The following is a 20,609-nucleotide window of genomic DNA, read 5'->3' as shown; positions in this document are numbered from 1 at the left end:
TTCAGTGAGCTCGTGAGGTACCCAAATATCGAGCTTTTTTGTGAAGAGAAAGATTTTATTACAAGTTCATACATACTATAGTGCGGAAAGACTTTTTCCCCGACCTAATATGTTGCCGGAATCAGCAAATCGCACTTGTATAAATAATATATGTACATATATTATACTAAAATTTTCATTCTTAATTTCAAATATTTGAAATAAATATGTGTGTATGTGTGAAAACTGTACCCACATTTTATATTCTTGCAAACCCCATAATTATGTTTTTCAAAACGTTTTTCTGTACACAATAATGAAATAATGAAACAACAAGTTTTTGCCACAATAATTTAATTTGAATATATAATTATATCTTATATACTTAAGTACATATCTTATTATTTACTTATATACAACCTTTGGCATTGAATTATAAACTAAACTAAGTTATTCCTGCGACTTCACTCGAGTTAATTTCTCGGGTTTTAAAGTATATTTGTTAATCCAATTTATTAATATTATAAATGCGATGGACTATCTGTTATAGAACACGCTAATTAAAAGGTACGTTAACTTATAGGTACGTGTCAATTTTTTTTTCAAAATTTGTTTAGAAATTTTTACTGTTAAGAATAAACTTTTCAATCTATAATTTCCTATTTTATTTCTACGTAAATAGGTTCTATTGTGCTCTACAAGTTGACAATTTATCTGTATTTTAAATTGCATCAAAATCTGTTCAGCAATTTTCGCAATAAACATCCACACAAACTTTCGCATTTATAATATGATAATGATTAGGAAAATATACATTGCAGGTTTTAACCGTACTAATAGTATAACATTACGCCTTATTTTCTCAGAAAGGTCAAGCAGAGGTGGTGTATAATTACAATTTGTTGATTATGTAATATTTAATTTAACGGAATAAATGTGTAGGTACATAATTGCATTATTATGACGATAGATGGCACTGACGCAAAAAATAATGAAATACATTATTAATAGGATCAATTTGGGTAACTTTGAATCATTTGGGTAAGATTGACAGTGGGAATTTGAACTAGTTTCGATTATTTTTTCATATGAAACCAACACAATTGATAAAACTTTGCAAAACTAAAATAAACCTTTATCAATTGTGTTGGTTTCATCAAGTTTATCACTCAAAAGAAAATACTTAAATCGATGCACCACTGCTTACCCCTTATAAGACTATAACGCGACCAATATTAAATAACTTAATTTTCTTTAAATCTCTTATAATAATATTGAACTACAATCGGTAACTATTATATTGCTAATACACTTAAATAATAATAAACTCATAATTTGTTGGTAACTTCTGAAAAACATAAACAAGCTTATAGTCTCTTACACTAGTTTCAATAACTTAACTCCGGTAAGAGATAAGGTTAACTGTAGTTTGAAATATGATTCCAGTAACATGGGGCTTGTTTCAATAACCTATCTCCAGTAAGCAATAAGCCTAACTGATGTTTAAGAAACTGGTTCTAATACTATATCTTGAGAAAGATTATTAGTTATCTGAGCCCGTCTTTATATGAAATTAGCTGACCCAGCAAAGGTTGTTTTGCCATATAAATAAAAAAAAATAGTGTCACTAAGGGGTATGAAAAATAGATGTTGGCCGATTCTCAGACCTACTCAATATGCTCACAAAATTTCATAAGAATCGGTCAAGCCGTTTCGGAGGAGTATGACAACGAAAACTGTGACGCGAGAATTTTATATATTAGATAGGAATAGGCCTATTGTATAAATTGGTAACTTGGCAACAACGAACACAAAATAACAAGTAGTAGTTTATCCTTACTAAAGATAGCTTATTGAAAACGGCAGTAGAATTTATTGTTTTTTAAACTGCTAATTGTATCTATTCTTCATTAAAATATATAGATTAAATTAAACGATTGGTAATAAATATACTTTGAATCTTAAATTATTAATATTGTCACTAGGTACCCACTATGTACTAGAAAGTATAGTGCCACGTAGTGCAATAGTGTTCTTTTGCTAAAATTCTGGAGGTTCTTGGTGCTGCTTCAAGTGCTGTTGTCCCTGAAATCATATTAAATAATAAACGGGAAAAACTGGCATTTAAGATATTATGTACATATAATTTAGACGCATATATAGAATGATTTTTTTCCCGTTATCGTAACATTTTTTACTGGCACCCTGCCCCTATTGGTCGTAGGGTGATGATATACAGCCTAGCCTTCCTCGATAAATGGGCTATCTAACACTGAAAGAATTATTCAAATCGGACCAGTAGTTCCTGACAAACAAACAAACAAACTTTTCAGCTTTATAATATTAGTTATTATACCTTTTGTTATATACCGTTACCCACCTAAGAGCCTATTCGATGTCCCAGCGCACTCGCAGTGCTGGTAATCCAGTGTACATAAGACGCTACTCTCGTGTAGACTCCAGGCCGCGCCCGCCGCGCGCAGCCCGCGCCCCACGACACCACGCCATGCAGCTGCCAGCTGTCGCCCACCGGACACGCGAGGGGACCGCCTGAGTCGCCCCGGCAAGCGTCTACTCCACCTGAGAGGATACCTGGAGAAAGGCTTTTGTATTTTGATTTGTTTTTCAAAGTAATTGACCAAATAAATTCTACTAATTAATAAGCAGCGACAGCTGAGTGGTTTAAGTTGGCATTTGGCACCTCCCACGCAAGTGGATGTTGGTTCGAACCCGAGGCAACACACCTATGACTTTTGGAAGTTATGTGTGTATTAGAAATAATTATCACTCGCTCTAACGATGAAGGAAAACCTCATCAGGAAACCTTGCACGCCTAAAATTTTATAAATACATTCATTGAGGGCATGCAAAGTTTTCAACCCGCACTTGGCCAGCGTGGTGGACTCAAGGCCTAACCCCATCTCCTCGTTGGGTTGGGTATAAACTAAAGTTTAAATTGACTAAGTTTATACTAAAGTTTGATAGCAGTAAATGTATAAGCGTCTTGCACGCAAAAGGTTAAAGGTTCAAACTTAAGGCATTTATGACATTACGAAGTATTGTATATTTTAAAAACTATTGTCATTTCTTGTAACCAGAATTGAATCCGATTTATATACTTTTTTAATATTAAAGAATGCAAATGAAAGTCTACATTGCACTTATATTGCTATTATAATTTTTCAGGAGTTTCGTTTTATGAAACCGATTGCTCGTCTTCGCGATACAGGCGCTTATGGGTGGAAATCACTTGATATTGAAACATTTTGTGTACAATACTGACTACCTATTGTGAGCCGCAGTGGTTAAGGTCGCCACGTTGCGAAATCTGCCATTGCATAGAGAAGTTTTGGGTTCGATTCCCACATAAAACAATTATTTGTGCGATCCACAAATACAAACTAATAGAAGAAGTAGTCTCATTCACGAAGACATCTGATGAGATGATGTTTCCTTTACACCAGTGGTTTTCAACCTTTTCTTAGTCAGGGACCACTTGTATTACTCTTGTTAGCAGGGATCACTATGTAAGTATATTAAAAATAAAGTGTAATAATCATCCTGAAAATTAAAAATTTCAAAATCATTCGCGGACCATATTTTGACTTCCACGGACCACTGGTTGGGAACCACAGCTTTATACCCTTAAGTTGTAATAATACCCTCACCAGCACATATCATGGAGTCCAGAATGGTCTGCTGGCGCCCCCCAAGCACCTGGTTCTTGCGGCACGTGGCCAGGTCTAGCACCGGTACTGCTGCAGCTCGGAGGACTGGAGCGAAGTTCTCTGTGTTCTCTGCAAGAATGAGGAGAGGGGTACAGCGGTTTATGAGGTCAAAATTTCAGCTGACAACTAGATTACGTGGATGGCCGCTATGCAGTACATTATTGCTTTGATGTTACGTATTAATCAATTTTATTTTAGGGAAAAGGCAATGAACGGCATAGTGCCTATGAAATGGTTGTTAACTGGGATACACAATAGGAAATGGTTGAACGTTTTTAATTCGACATTTGCGATTTTAATGGACAATTATTTGTGCGATCCACGAATAATTGTTTCGGGTCCGGTTGTACTATGTGTCCGTTGTTTGTATGTTTGTAAAAGTTTCCGCGACACAAGAGCAGTTCTTAGTGCGGGAGTTGTCTTTTGTAAAGAAAAAAAAAGAAAATGGCAGCTGTCTTCGACTTTAAAGAGATGTCGACAAAAATAGGTAACTAAAAAATGGTTAAGTAAATAATAATCGTAATTTGTTATACTGTAATATATTGTAAATATTTACTTAATCTTAATTTTGTTTTTTTTGGGATTAAGTTTAGAAAATAATTAATTTATGTTTAGATGGATAAATTTAATTATTTTTTGTTTTAGTTAATGTAATATGTAACCAAATTGATTTTATCCCTAGACCAGATCTATATTTACGTGTGCACAAAGAATACATTTTATTACTCTCCTCATTACACCAAAAAAAAACGATTCCTTTACTTGTTCCCCGCGGTACAAAAGTCAATGAAGACAGCTACAAAATAATAGAAGAATAATATCAATCGATTATGCTGACTAAGTATCTAACCCAGGGTTCCCAACCTTTTCTTAGTCCGGGACCACTTTTATGTTATTCTTGTTAGCAGGGACCACTATGCAAGTATATTAAAAATAAAGTTTAATAATCATCCCGAAAATTTTAAATTTTAAAATAATTAGCGTACCATATTTTGACTTCCACGGACCACTGGTGGTCCGCGGACCACTGGTTGGGAACCGCTTATCTTACCCTTACTACAAAGAAAACCTGTTTAATCTACCTGCCTGGTACCCCCAGCCGCTGACAGCACACCACTTGCCAGGACTGACTCCATCAGCAGGCAAGCATATAGGCCTCACGTGAGAGTTGAACTGCACCCCGTTACCAGCGCGTGAAACTAGGATTATTGCTATATCGTTGCTGTGAGGACCGTCTGAAATACAAGAAAATAAAGGTTAAAATAATAAACAACGACTATGCAAATATCTTTGGACATCTCACACACGGTCATTTGATTCCAAACTAGGCATAGCTTGTATTATGCTTACCAGATAACTGATAAACATATATGTACTTCTTAATACATACTTATATAGATAAATTAACAATCAAGCTCAGAACAAATACTCGTGCTCATCACACAAATACTTGTCCCGGGTGGGATTCGAACCCACCACACGCGGCGTTACGGTTATTGCGGCGAGGTGACCACTTTAACCACTGCGCCAAACGTGCAGTTAAAAATAAATAAAATTAATCTTACTTTTCCTGAAGTCAGGGTGTCGCACCACCTTCTCAGCGAGGAACCGATGTTCATGCTTGTCTTGTACCTTCAGACGATGTTCTCCCACCACCAGGCGAATGTGCTCCAGCTCCAACGGTTGCTGGAACAGAGAGATTAGGGTCCAGGTCAAAAATTAGAGCAATTAACATGATTTCTTTATCGACTTTGAGAATATTTTTTTGCAAAATAACGCTATCGAAATGTTTCGTTACATTTTTGTTGTACGGTTGTAAACTCGACTATTACGTCTTGAGTTCGTTGTCCGGTTTTGAGCAAAAACTGTTTCTTTGGCACTTGGAGTCGCAGACCTCCGTGCCAAGGAGAGCACGTAAAGTCTTCGCATCAGCAGCCAACCTGTCACCGATCGTATCTAACATCCCAACAGGCTATGAGATTGATAAAGGAAAGAATGTACGTGTAATGTACGATACAACTATAAACGAACACCACGGCTTTAATTAATTTAATGATACTAGCCAGCAGAAGTACCAAATGTAAATAGCCCCTCTGGTTCCCAAAACCCTAGTATCTGCTAGAAAGCTCTAACATTACAGTTTTAAATAGTAGCAATGATCTGTACAAACTTTATCAAAACAGTGCGCGGCTGACAACACAAGTCTCTCAGCGATGACAGCGCCCCCACAATGATGTTCAAACGTCAGTTTATCAACGTCCAGCATCTGAATCTCCACCTGAAATAAACAATAATATATGGGGGACAACATCACTTCAGTTTTATGGTTCTTAACCTACAACTTGCTTCCATGGCGCTGTGGTTAAAGTCACCACGCCGCTACCATTGCCTTGGGAGGTCATGGGTTAAATTCCCACACGGAACAATTATTTGTGCGACCCACAAATAATTGTTTCGGGTCTGGTTGTACTTTGAGTGCGTTGTTTGTATGTTTGTAAAAGTCCCCGCGATACAAGAGAATTTTTTAGCGCGAGAGTTGTCTTTAAAAAAAGCAGAAAGACGTATGAAAACTTTTCTTAGGAGGTTTTCTTAAAGGATTGATATTTTTTTCCTTACATTTGTTGTTCATTGGATAGTAGTAAATCCATAAATTGTGATAAAACTCTCACTATTTTGTCGCAATACGGAAAATGGTGTTTCGTAAAGTTTGTAAATGTACCTCTATATAAATTACGAAATTACTTAGTATGAGAGTCGAACCAAGAATAACTTTATATCTAAACTTAAGAACTACACTATCTTACTTCTTATCTTAAGAACTGTACTGTTGCAGCTGCTGTATCTTTCTTATTATAGGCGGCGTATTTATAAGATACTTCAACATTCAGTGATTTAAATATAAAAAACATGCACTCATAATAATTAATCGAACATGAGACCTTTCACTTACAGTCATTAGGTCATTGGAACAAAATAACTTCGAGTATGAACAAAAAATACGTAAACATAAACAACATCTGAAAGTTCTTAATTATTACGAAATCGATAAAAAGCCCAATCATTCCCAAAATAGTATATGCGAAAACCTGTCTGTCTGTCTGTCTGTCTATTCTGCTTGTTCATAAACTGTTGAATAGATATTGTTGAATCCTGAGCTTTAACTAAAAGGTACTTTATTTTCAAGAATAATGCGAAAAAAGTGAATAATTTTAAACCCTACTGTTTGAGTTTATTTGAACCTATGTTCATGAAATTTACGCAAGCTTTTTTTTAAACTTAGCGTAAAGAGACTGAAATAGGAAAAGAATATTCCGCAAATATTATAAATTCAAAAGTTTGTGAGGATTAAGCTTATTTTTGTTAATTATTTCACGCAAAAAAATACTTTCATTTATAACATAGGATGCATTTTAGCTGAAAATATTTACACTCGGACAAAGTCACCGGCTGACACTAGTATGAAATAATTCGCAAAGCTACATAATCAATTAATATTTAATCAATTACGTTCATAAACAGTAAACATTTAAAACCGTCTTGAAAAGTGAAAGTTAATACCGCTCATTAATTCCCGAACGACACAATGTCTGTCACGCTGACATTTGTTTTGGCGGGAAACAAAGTACAAATTGAGGTTATGTTACATAATGGCCTCTTTCGTTAAGAGTAACGTAATATTTTGCGGTTTTCATTCATAATAGGACGTAATAGTGTGATTTGTGCTTTTGTATTTCGTGTTCTATGGAGGTGTGAATTTTGACATGTGTTTTTTTTATTTATATCTTCATTAAAAGGCTTAGCGGTGCTGTAATAAGTAGAGTTGGTATGTTGAAAAAGACGCAACGGAGTTACATTTTTATATATAACATTTTAGTTTTTTGTTTTTAAACTTAATATACCTAAAGGCGGAAACAACTTTGTATAAAGGCGGACTTAATGCCAGGGGCATTTGCCAGTCTACCTTAGGGTGATGCAGAGATAATTACGAAGGTGTTTTTAAATTACTAAGGGTAGGTTGTCTGCTAAGTCCAGATTTTTAATACCAAATTTGAGATTCTTCTCTCTCTCTTTTACGGATTTCAGACAACGTCATTTTTGGTGTATAAATAGCTTTAAAAAGAGTAAAAAACGTAGGCAACCATAAAAAAATCGACAACAATGTCTTGCTTCTCGTTTTGGAATAATAATCTTGTTAAAAATTCTGCATCTGTCTTTCTGTTGAGGACTAAACCACTGAATCGATTTTGATGAAAGCATGAAGAAAGTTGAAAATTCAAAAGGAGTAAAAAGAGGCATTTACAAATATCATCCCCAAAGCTGCTGTAGCGAATATGCTACGAAAAAAACTAACCTAAGAACAAAAAAGATGACCCATCCAATAGCAATCCTTGATCGAAAAATTTACCGATACGGTTAAAATAAATATGAATAAACAACCTTAATGATAACCTTCCAATGAAATAAATCATACAGAAATTCAGCAAACAAATCTGTATTTAACTGAATTAACATAACAATGTTATTCTAACGGTAAAACTTCACAATGTATGTATGGAGAGATTTCCATACATTTTGTTACGCATTGATATTTTACACTTGGACATAGAATGAAAGACATTTGGGTGCTCATGGAGAAACTATTGCCAAGTATAAGTACGCGGCAAATAACTTTGTGTCTCTGACCCCCGGTTTCTGAAGTACATTTAGCGGTAGTTTATCTATTCAATAGCGTCTTTTTATATGAGTTTTAACGCTATTGAATAGATAAACTACCGCTAAATGTACTCAGAAACCGAGGGTGAATCTGGTAGTAAGTTGGCGTGAGGAAGACAAAAAATAAACATAGCAGATGTTGGAAAAGGATGCTAGTTATCAGTCTAGTCTTTCTTCCAACTATGTTGAAGTCAGCTTCCAGTCTCACCGGATGCAGCTGAATATCAGTGTTTTGTATGGAGCGACTGTTTATCTGACCTCCACAACACAGTTACCAAAGTTATAACACGATGCTCCTAAGTAAGACAGGTTATCAGACTTTCAAACTTCTGACTACTGTTAACGAATGTCGAAGATCTTCGAAAATGACAGTCGGCACCCACAACTTAAACATCATCGCTTTATGTAAAACACTGGTATTTAGCTGCATCCGGTGAGACTGGAAGCCGACTCCGACATAGTTTGGAACAAAGGCTAAGTTGATATTTATATTTAGTAAGATCTAGTTACTTCATTTGACCTCACCCTAACATCACAACATTTGACTAATGTCATTTTACGTCAAAATTTTCATAAATTTTGCAAATTTTTGCACTTGAGTAAATACAAATATACATATGTTACCAACATTGTCAGTTATGCAAAATTAATAGTAATGAACAAAAGATGACCTTGGTGACAAAGAGGATCTGTTTGAGGTCAAATTGCAGTTTTGGAGGCTTTTTTGACCTTGAAAAAACCAGCTGATAGAATGATGGTGAGATGTTTTTCTTAGTTTGAAGACAAGCTGTTCTGGTTATTGTTCTAACCAAAGGAAGATGTTTACATTTTTTAAAATAACTAGCTTGGCGCCCGCAGCTTTCACCGTGTGGAATTTCACCCCCTTCGGAATGGAATTTCCAAAAATCCTTCCTTAGTGCTCCTCTACATTTCCTAAGGAATATTCATACTAAGTGTTCAAGTTTCTACGCTCAGTAGTTTCGGCTTCGGTTGTCCATCAGTCACAGAGTAAAGGAAATATTTTTTAAATAGATTTTATAAAAAAAAAAGAGAGTCTGGTTGGTAATTTATTTAGAAGAATATAACTATATATCTTAGTTCATCAGTTATTTGGTTACCATAGTAGGTACAAGTTCTGCTTAGTTTGGAATCTGATGACCGTGTGTCCAATGATATTAATTTATGATAAGTATTTATATAATTTGTTCAGTGTTATATATTAGGAATATTTCACTTCAGTTGTGAGGTTTTCTTACGATAATTTTCTTCTTGTCGATATGTCATTGAGGATTGACCTGTAATTCAAAAGGTCATAAACCATTTTGAATGCTATCCGATAATTTTAATGACATATTTCATGAGATTTAAATTTGGTAAAGGAATCTTGAAGTAATCGAGAAAATCTTAATATTATTATATACTCAAATATGTTTCTTTTTTAAAGTTTAGTTTACTCTTTTTTTGACTATTATGAAGTAGTTACTGTTTGCGAATATTTTTATATCAATGAAACATGTATTTTGGTTTCTTTAACAATATATTGAGACCTCTACCTAAACTTTAGATTTTTTGTTAGGTAGTGCAATAGATGAGTTACGAACCTGTGACCTTTCGATCAAACGGTCAACACAATAACCATTTGTTAAACTTTAACGTATCGATAAATTTTATTATGATTAATTTTGACAATCACAATGTGTCAATATTTGACATTATTCGATTAATTATATTGATTTCATTTTGGTTGTTTTTATAAGCAAATTTTATAATATAAATAAGTTTAAACAACATGATATTAGAAATATTGAGGCCAAAATATATGGTTTAACACTAATCTGAGGTAATGATGATTAAATCAAATCGTTTATTAATTTAGACCAATACACACACTTATAGTCAAAAATGCAGAGTGAATTTACCGCCAGTTCCGAATGCAACAAACTCCTGGCCATCTTTTTAATAGCCAATTATTTTTTTACAATTTGCATAAATTCAGGCAATATTTATATTAATCAATTTAGTATTTAAAAAAAGTCTACATGGTTTTAAAAAAAATATTTTTATATTTTAATGTTTTTTTACGTTTTTCGAGAATTTTTTATTACAGATTTTTTTTTCTTACTTACTTGCCAAGGAAAAGCACCGTAGGGTGTCTCCGTCCCTCCGACAATCTTCCCTGTCCTCCGAGGGTTAAATTCCACTGTCCTTGTTCCGCACTTCACTTTGTCACCCTTCAAAGGTTTCGACACTAAATTCTGATTGAAATAATTCGTTGAAAAACTCCCAAAAGCTTTAGACGGCCGCGTCCTATTTTTATAAAACTCCATATGATTGATTCTATTCAAAAAATAATCTCCATTGACTATGTCAATGAAAAATAATAAAAAAAATACTTTGTGAAACATTTTTACGATATTGATTTTAAAAATAATAATTCGTAAATTCAAAATTCGAAACGTCTACACATAATGGAGACCGAAAACTAAATGAGACATTACTGTAGCGATTTATTTTTTTTAAAAACTTACTGAGGCACAGATCACAATGCCACAATGCCATGACACATGAGAATGTATGTTACTAGACCAATCCGGAGATGCATCCTTTGTTCAATGAATAAATGAATTAATTATATTATGTACTAGTAGAAACGCGCGGCTTCGCTTAAGTTTAGAAGATATTAAACTTGACTTTTGGTTCATATTTTGACCCGTTAAGGGATGATTTCTGTGAACAATGACATGTTTTATTATTTACCACGGTCGATGTAATTCGATCGAAACTTCGGGTTAACAAATAAGGTATCCTAACCTTTAATTTTCAATTGCGTTTAAATATGACATAATAATATTATGTTATTATTTATTTATAATCAAAGACCTAAATAATAAGTTTTTTTTAAACTCTAAAAATGACAAACTTTTATGCCAACTTTCAACCTCCATTTTATTCCATTAGGGGTGAACATTTTAAAAATCCTTTCTTTGTTGGTGCCTACGTAATAAAAGGCACCCTTGTTCCAAAAATTCTTATTTCTAACTTTCATAGTTTATTCCCTGTGATGATTTATCAGTAAGGACAATTATTTTATACGTATAGAACTATATAGTTGTATAAATTGATAAATGAATAAGATTTCATTACTCTTTGTAAGGTGTTAAAAGTGTTCTAGACGTGCAATTGTGCATCTACTTTGACTTTCTTAGAAGTAATTTGTTTCTTTTATATTTAACTAGGATGCAATTTCGAGAGTGTTTCAAAAGGTCGTCTGATAATGGTTAAGAAATGCGGCCTGAAATCATGCATATTATACAATTCTGAATTACGGAAATCACGTTAAATTGTGAGTCCCGACTGACATTTTGAAGAGCCCGTGGCTAAAGAACGGCAGCCGCGTGGTAAGATCTCTGAGGTTAAGCTACGGTTACCGAGGTTGTTCTGCGTATGGGTGACCATATTAAACTAGTTCCTGTGTTTTGGAAGGTACGTTGAAGGTTTCTGCTGTCATATTTAAAGATCTTTGACAGTCTTTACTTATAGTCAGAAGCTTGAAAGTCTGACAACCAGTCTTACCGAAGGGTATCGTGTTGTAACCCAGGTAACTGTGTTGTGGAGGTCAGATAGACAGTCGCTCCATGTAAAATACTGGTATTCAGCTGCACCCTGTGAGACTGGAAGCCGACTCCAACATAGTTGGAAGAAAGCCTAGGCTGATGATGACTATATCTTAAGAAATATCTCCACAACAAATCTCGCTTGCACAAAACTAACTGTTCAATGTCACTTAAATACAAAGTTGTTATATTTTCATACAAACTACATTCTTCACATAACACGTACTATTGATTGTGTGAACTAGTTACGCGCCCTTATTTCTGTTGCATATTTATTAACTGGGTCAATGGTAGTACGCATTAGATTTTTTGCTGAAAATATGGCTAGACTGACATGCGTGTGTCTAATAGTTGCCTATCAGTCAAATCAGCTACTCTTTATGAAATGTCAAAAACACATTTTAGTATAGAAATACGACGTAGTGACGTCACTATGTCGTATTTTCGTTGGCGTCAAATAAGTGTCTAATGTTTCAGTCTGTAATAATAACAATTTCAATATTTTTATGGAAAGAGCTACATAGTCTGAGCATTTTAGATGAAACTTTTACGAGTACGAGTTTAATAATTTTTCGTTAACCCGGTGAACTACCCAAAAAATGAAAAGGCCTAATTCAATTTTATGACCCAGTGAAAAGCGTGTTACGATTTTTTTAAGGAACTGATATTTCACGCACTACTTTCAGACTTACAAGGTTTTATCGCTATGTTTTCCTTCATCGTAATGTATAATCAGCTATTTACGTCATATTTTTTCAGTCAAAAATCTTCCATCCAAACTCATTTAGTTGATAATCAATCAATTACAATTATCATCAAAGTTATTTAACTTAAAATACCTAAAGTAATAAAGTTTGTAATTTTCCTTAATTCACACATATGATTGTGTTATTTCGTAAAAACGTAGTTTAAACGTGTTAATTTCCATTGATAAAGTATAAATTATGAATGGAAACCTATTAACTCGTTTTGTAATACGATTTGCGTAAAACGTAAAACATATTTTGCAATATTTTATGACCATTTACATGTTCATCAACATGGCTATAAAAAAATAGTTTTCAAAAATGTTTATTCATCTATTGTGCGAAGTATAATTTTAAAAACAATATAAAGTATATTGTAATTATTGAATTATCGTAATTTAATTTTGGTATTAAGTTCCTATTTAAATATTTAATGTTTTGTGTTGTAAATACATACTTAATGTTAATAATTTTTTTTTTTAAATATTCTAATAATTTACAAAAATCTCTAAACCTCATAGCTAGTTGCTCTGAACTTAAACGACTCTTGAAGCGGTCATTTCAAGAGATTGATGGTCTATCAGAGGTATCAGAATTAATCTTCTTGCTTAGAAGGGCACGTCAAAATACTGTACTTACCGTTTTTTGACAATTATAACTACAGCCGATAAGCCATGTCAAAGGCCGAATGGCTTGAACAACTTTGACACTGGGTCAACTTTACTTTTGTGCTAAGTTAATGCCAGCATTTCTCTGTCCATGGTCCATAATAATATATTAGACATTATGTACCAACAACCAATAATTTGAATATTATCTTCAGATCTTCAAAGAAAAATCTATACTAATACTTACTAATATTATAAAGCTGAAGAGTTTGTTTGTTTGTTTGTTTGTTTGAACACGCTAATCTCAGGAACTACTGGTCCGATTCGAAAAATTCTTTCAGTTTAGATAGCTTATTTATTGAGGAAGGCTATAGGCTTTATATCATCACGCTACGACCAATAAGAGCAGAGTACCAGTAAAAAATGTTATAAAAACGGGGAAAATTATGACCCATTCTCTCTTATATGACGCAAGCGAAATTGCGCGGGTCAGCTAGTTAGCCATAATTTTGCAGTACAATGTCAGCCTGCCCCACTTGTAATTTCTAAATTACATACAATATGATGCAACTTCGACCTCGGACAACAGTACGTATAGTTTGAGTACTGTCTGCAAACACATGTGTTACAGGAAAATTCAGCTGAAGGAACCTGTTTCAGTAATAAATAATAATAAATAAATAAATATTATTGGACAACTCACACACGGTCATTTGATTCCAAACTAAGCAAAGCTTGTACTAAGGTAACGAAATCTATACTAATATAATAAAGCTGAAGAGTTTGTTTGTTTGTTTGTTTGTTTGTTTGTTTGAACGCGCTAATCTCAGGAACTACTGGTCCGATTTGAAAAATTCTTTCAGTGTTAGATAGCCCATTTATCGAGGAAGGCTATAGGCTATATAACATCACGCTACGGTCATTAGGAGCGGAGTAGCAACGAAGAATGTTACAAAAACGGGGAAAATTTTGACCCATTCTCTTAGGTGACGCAAGCGAAGTTGCGCGGGTCAGCTAGTAAGTAATAAACATACTTATATACTTTTAAATATATCTATACTTAATATAATAAAGCTGAAGAGTTTGTTTGTTTGATTGTTTGTTTGTTTGTTTGTTTGAACGCGCTAATCTCAGGAACTACTGGTCTGACTTGAAAAATTATTTCAGTGTTAGATAGCCCATTTATCGAGGAAGGCTATAGGCTATATAACATCACGCTACGGTCATTAGGAGCGGAGTAGCAATGAAAAATGTTACAAAAACGGGGAAAATTTTGACCCATTCTCTTAGGTGACGCAAGCGAAGTTGCGCGGGTCAGCTAGTACTTATATAAATTGACAACCAGGCTCAGAACATACACTCATCACACAAATATTAGTCCCGGGTGGGATTCGAACCCACCACACGCGGCGCTACGGTTGTTGCGGTGAGGTGACCGCTTAAACCACTGCGCCAAACGTGCAATATTACTTACCTATCGTATGGTTATTGGTCAACTTAGTGTCAAAGTTGTTCAAGCCACCTAAAAAGACTTTTCACCAATGTATGCTTAAAACTAAACCCTCCTTCCAATTATGTTGGAGTCGGCTTCCAGTCTCTACGGATGCAGCTGAATACCAGTATTTTACATGCAGCGACTGTCTATCTGACCTCCACAACACAGTTACCTGGGTAATAACACGATACCCCTCGATAAGACTTTCAAAATTCTGACTGTCAAAAATATTTGGAGACGACAGCCGGGACCCACAGTATAACCTTCCGAAACACAAAGGTACTCGGTTCATATAATATGGTCACCCATCCACAGAAAAACTTTGGCAAGCGTAGCTTAACCTAAGAGATCGATCCGTGTGTCTAATGTTACTTTGTTATGTATGTATGCATGTGAACAAATAGTATGTTTAGTTATTTTCAACCCAAAATCATTTTTTTTAGTTTACGAAAGGAAAACAATCTCTTTTTTTCAGTTATTATCTATCGGTACATACGTCCTTCTGTTATCAGGTCAAGTTACTCTGATAACGATGTACACCATAAATAACAAACCACCATAGTTGCAGGCATTTGTACCGGTTCTAACCAGTTCTGTGTGTTGAACCAATTAAATTGGCGATAGAAAAGGTTTGTTATGCATTGACGTCAAAATAATATATATACATACGCACATACAATCATACATACATGCATGCATACATACATGCATGCATACATGCATACATACATGCATGCATACATGCATATATACATGCATACATACATGCATACATACATATAAACGTACATACATACATGCATACATACATACATACTTACTTACATACATGCATGCTTACATACATGCATAAAATCACGTCTTCTTTCCTAAGGGGTAGGCAGATATCAAAGAACGCCCTGGAAGTACGAGGTGGCCCTTATCTAAACTCAATTTTTTTTATAGTATTTTGATTTTTCAAACGTTAAAAAAATACACCTCTGTTATCAGGCCCGAGTTTGGCCAAAACAATGTCTTCTAACATGAGATAAAAAAGCCCTTTGCTGCTCTATTTGCCAATGACCCAAAGACTGAGTTAGCAGCTTAGTATCTATACTAATATTATAAAGCTGAAGAGTTTGTTTGTTTGAACGCTCTAATCTCAGGAACTACGGGTCCGATATTAAAAAATATTTCAATGTTAGATAGTCTATTTATTTAGGAAGGCTATAGGCTACTAGCTGACTCGGCAAACGTTGCTTTGCAACAAAAAAAATTGTATCACTTAGGTGTATGAAATATAGATGTTGGCCGATCCTCAGACCTAGTCAATATGCTCTCAAAATTTCATGAGAATCGGTCAAGCCGTTTCGAAGGAGTGTGGCAACGAAAACTGTGAGGCGAGAATTTTATATATTAGATATCTCATCACACTATGACCAATAGGAGCAGAGTAGCAATATTTTTTTTTACAAAAAGGGGGAAAAATTTGACCCATCTTGTATAATATAATTCGGGAATTAACGCAGACTGACTGCGACCACAGCGAGTGCAACCTGCGCCGAAACGTTAGGCTTTTTGAAATAAAATGCGTGTTCGCGTTAATTGCCGTATTTTATTAAACATGCTACGCGTTTAATAGTTATGAGTTAGCAGTTGTTTAGTCGACAATGCATAGCAACTCTTACACAATATGTTCTGAACTAATTAAATAGTAAACGCGACCCTAACACAGTTATTTAGCCCGCAGAGTAGTAGCCTTAACCCTCTCAGATTGAGGAAGGTTTACTCAGAAATATTAGTACGTTTTGCTGTAAACCAAGTAGGAAAGTCTTCCTCCTAAAAAATCGACGACCTACCGAAATATATACTAATATAATAAAACTGAAGAGTTTGTTTGTTTGTTTGAACGCGCTAATCTCAGGAACTACAGGTTTGCAAAATTCTTTCACTGTTAGATAGCCCATTTATCGAGGAAGGCTATAGGCTATATATCATCACGCTATGGCCAATAGGAGCAGAGTACCAGTTAAAAAACGTTACAAAGACGGGGAAAATTATGACCCATTTTCTCTTGTGTGGCGCAAGCGAAGTTGCGCGGGTCAGCTAGTTACACCATAACAGTAGTATTATTGTATGTATAATTGCATTAAAAGGAAGTAGGTTGTAGCCGTTTACGATAAATGTGTCAACTTGGCCAATATTTAGGTATAGTGGCCAGTTTCATTGAAAACAGTCAACAGTGCAGGACTTTGTTTATAGTGTTCAAGTGTGTGCACAATACACAGGTACACTCTCTATTCCTTTACTCTCATAATCCAGAATGACGGATAATCAGGACCGTCGGCTTTACATGCTCTCCGAGGCACAGAGGACCTCAATATCTGTTCTTAACAATTTCTAACAGAAAACTCAGAAAAGTCTTTTTGGCCGGAACCAGGATTCGAACCCGAGACTACCACTACCGACCACGCCACAGATGCAGTCTCCTACAACCTACCTAGATTAGCACAAAAGATTAATTTTACAGAGCAAGCCGTGAGTTTCTTGCCGTTTCTTCTCACGAGCAACAGCTTTTCCGAAACGGTGGTAGATAAAAAATATTTTGACGATTTCAAATACTTGTTAAACTCTAAGAAATAAAGAATATTTGACTTTGACTTTGACTTTACTCCGAACAATATTTTCACGCGAACGAAACCACGATCAAAGATTCGTTTAAACGTTTCTTAAAATCTGATGACTAACTTTTGTACTCAGTATTTGTATAGATTATACATAATATACAGTTAATCTTATAAATGTCAATATTATGATTCATCATTGGAAAGTTAAGCCGATGTGATATAACCTGATGACTCAGTGGTTAAAACGACACACATGCCTCGGGAGGTTTTCGGTTCGAAATCGAATGTGTTATTTATTTAGGTCATACATTTTGTCGAAGTGTCATTTATGATTTTAAGAATGGAATGCTAGATCGTTTATGGTGAAATTTGGGAGATCAATAGATAATTTCTACGGAACGACAGAGTGTTAAAACTATCCATGCTAGCTTTTCCGTAGATAGAAAGATAGACAATTAGTACCGAAATTTTATCATAAGTTAATAAAGAAATTTAACTCTGTCTGTTAGTTTGTCACGCCTTTCAGACGGAACTGCTTAACCGATCCGACCGAAATAAATATTTTAGAAAATTTAGTATTAAAGAAAATCAACTCTGTCTATTCACTTGTTTTGTATTTTCAACGAAATTACTGAACTTAAATAAAATAAATATTTTGAAATTGGATTGGATTATAAACGATTTCAATAAAATATGGGGGTTTCCCCATATACTTAAATCAATCAATATACTAATATTATAATAAGTTTGTATAGCCAAACTAGACAGTATGGCGACAGGTCATTGACACCAAGTTCACTCGGACATTGACCCCCATTGATGTGCCATCAATCAATGCTACAAGTGGACACCATAGCTTAGTAGATAAGACAGTCTTCTGATCGTTGTGTTAGCAGGTTCAACTCCCAGAATTGAAGTCTGTATAAGTTAAGTAATTTAGCTAAAAGTTAAGTTAGGTCAAGGTATAGTTGGTTTTTTTGGGGTTCGCAAGTTCGATGTCTTGGTAAGGTAAGATGTAATTGGGAATCGAACTCACAGTCTCCTATATATTGTAACGATATCATAACAGAATTTTTCAGAGTCAAACTAATGAAAAGCTGAAAGCTATTTAAGAAATATAACATTCTACGAACTAAGACGAAACTCCCAACAAAATATTCCGTATCCTATTATATAAAACATGCAACGCGAGAGTTCAAAAGTTATTAAAGGTCCCCCATCACCAAACTGACCCCCCCCCCGTCACTAACCACCCCCTCCGCCCTCCCCTTACGAAAAGAATTCCCGAAGAGCCTCTCTCACAAAAACACACCCTCTAAGAATAAAGTTGGCATTGGACACAAAAAACTGTTTGACTGAAAATCGAACTGAATACCTCGTTATCAACAGCCGTATACTCTTCCACGCAGACCACAGAGGCAGATAAAAAATGTAAGTAAAAAATACAATACTATTTAGAGCACACAGTTGTTAAAAGACCTCATATATTTACAATAATCAGTTATGATCAAAATGTCACTATGTCAATAGGTAGGCCATTGTTATATGAACATATGATGGAATATTCGAGAATCACACGTGCTTCTTCGGTCTCTGACTATCACTGTATGTTTGTTTGTTTGTCGTATGGTTAGTGGTCAACCTAGTGTCAAAGTTGTTCAAGCCGCCCGAAGGCTTTTGACGTGGCTTAATGACTGTTATCTTAATTGAACCCGGGTACGACTTTTTACGTGCCCTCTGTAGCGGAGACGCCCAGCTCAAATACCACTATGCGGTCACCCATCTATGGAATGACCGCGCCAAGGGTTGCCTAACCCACAGATCGTTTACCGACCGGTGAGCGCAACTGGCTATAGGCGGCTCACTGTGGGGTAAAGGCGTGATTTTATGTATGTATGTAGTTGTTTAGTTTACAACAGGAACGATCTCTGAGATTAAGCTATGCTTGCCGAGGTCATTCTGTGGATAAGTGATCATATCATACATATCAAGTTCCTTCATGTTGCGGAAGGCATTTTAAGTAGTGGGCCCTGGCCGTCATTTTCATAGATTGACAGTCGTTAACAGTAGTCAGTAGTTTGAAAGTCTGACAACCAGTGTTACCGAATATCGTGTTAGAACCCAGGTAACTGTGTTGTGGAGGTCCGATAGACACTGGCTGAATGTAAAATACTGGTACTCAGCTGCATCCGGTGAGACTGGAAGCCGACTCTAATATGATTGACTGGTTGTCTCCGTCAGAATTATGGGTTATTATTATAACTGTTCAACTGTCGGTCACAATTTCGATTCCTATTTTGGTTAAAATGCTTTCAAGACAAAATTTCATGTAACTTAAATTAATTTAATACACGCCTAGTTACGAGTACATGCACTACCCATCCGATATTTAAAGAGTTAGGTTAAATAAATAAAAATCATAGGACAACTCACACACGGTCATCTGATTTTAAATCGCCGAATATCGGCTAGGAAGGCATTATTATTCTGCTTCACAGTTTTAACTAAATTCCAGTTATATAAAGCAGTAAATATTAAAATGTCACTATGTCACGTCATGATGGAAGGTTCGAGAATCATGTTTGTAACGGAAGAGCATCTCATTGTAAATTTATCTTTGTATTGGATCAATAACCGCAAACCACAATGGTTAAATGCACGTTTGGCGCAGTGGTTAACGTGGTCACCTCGCCGCAATAACCGTAGCGCCGCGTGTTGGGTTCAAATCCCACTCGGGACAAATATTTGTGTGATGAGCACGAGTATCTGTTCTGAGCTTGGTTGTTGTTGTATCTATATAAGTATGTATTTAGAAGTATATAAGTACGTTTATCAGTTATTTGGTTACCATAGTACAAGCTCTGCTTAGTTTGGAATGACATACAGTTCTGCCAACACCTTTGGGTATAACAGACTGTTGATATTATTTACACTATAATTATGTAGTACTAGAGGCCACCCGCGACTTCGTCCGCGTGGAAACCCTTCCCGTGTAAATCCCGATCCCTCGGGAACTCCGGAATAAAAAGTAAAGTAGTAGTAAGCTTATATGTTATTCGGGGTCTTCAGCTACCTATATACCAAATTTCATCGTAATCGGTTCAGTAGTATTTGTGTGAA

The 20,609-nt window shown here is 35.2% G+C and overlaps 1 protein-coding gene across 1 annotated transcript; it reads right to left on the bottom strand.

The window, feature by feature from the left end:
- Window positions 1-328: 328 nt before the first annotated feature.
- LOC142984834 (trypsin-like) lies at window positions 329-10,878 on the bottom strand. The gene is made up of 7 exons (XM_076132682.1): window positions 10,547-10,878; window positions 5,878-5,985; window positions 5,273-5,393; window positions 4,790-4,942; window positions 3,648-3,776; window positions 2,360-2,571; window positions 329-2,064 (listed from the first exon to the last, which is right to left on the bottom strand). Exons 1-6 carry the CDS (start codon window positions 10,823-10,825, stop codon window positions 2,360-2,362), a joined length of 1,002 nt encoding a protein of 333 aa, XP_075988797.1. The 5' UTR covers window positions 10,826-10,878; the 3' UTR covers window positions 329-2,064.
- Between the last annotated feature and the right edge of the window lie 9,731 nt (window positions 10,879-20,609).

The sequence above is a fragment of the Anticarsia gemmatalis genome, chromosome 28 (assembly GCF_050436995.1).
Source record: "Anticarsia gemmatalis isolate Benzon Research Colony breed Stoneville strain chromosome 28, ilAntGemm2 primary, whole genome shotgun sequence".
Taxonomy (NCBI): domain Eukaryota; kingdom Metazoa; phylum Arthropoda; class Insecta; order Lepidoptera; family Erebidae; genus Anticarsia; species Anticarsia gemmatalis.
The sequence above is the reverse complement of the archived record's forward strand: the minus strand, read 5'-3'. Positions and strand labels throughout refer to the sequence as shown.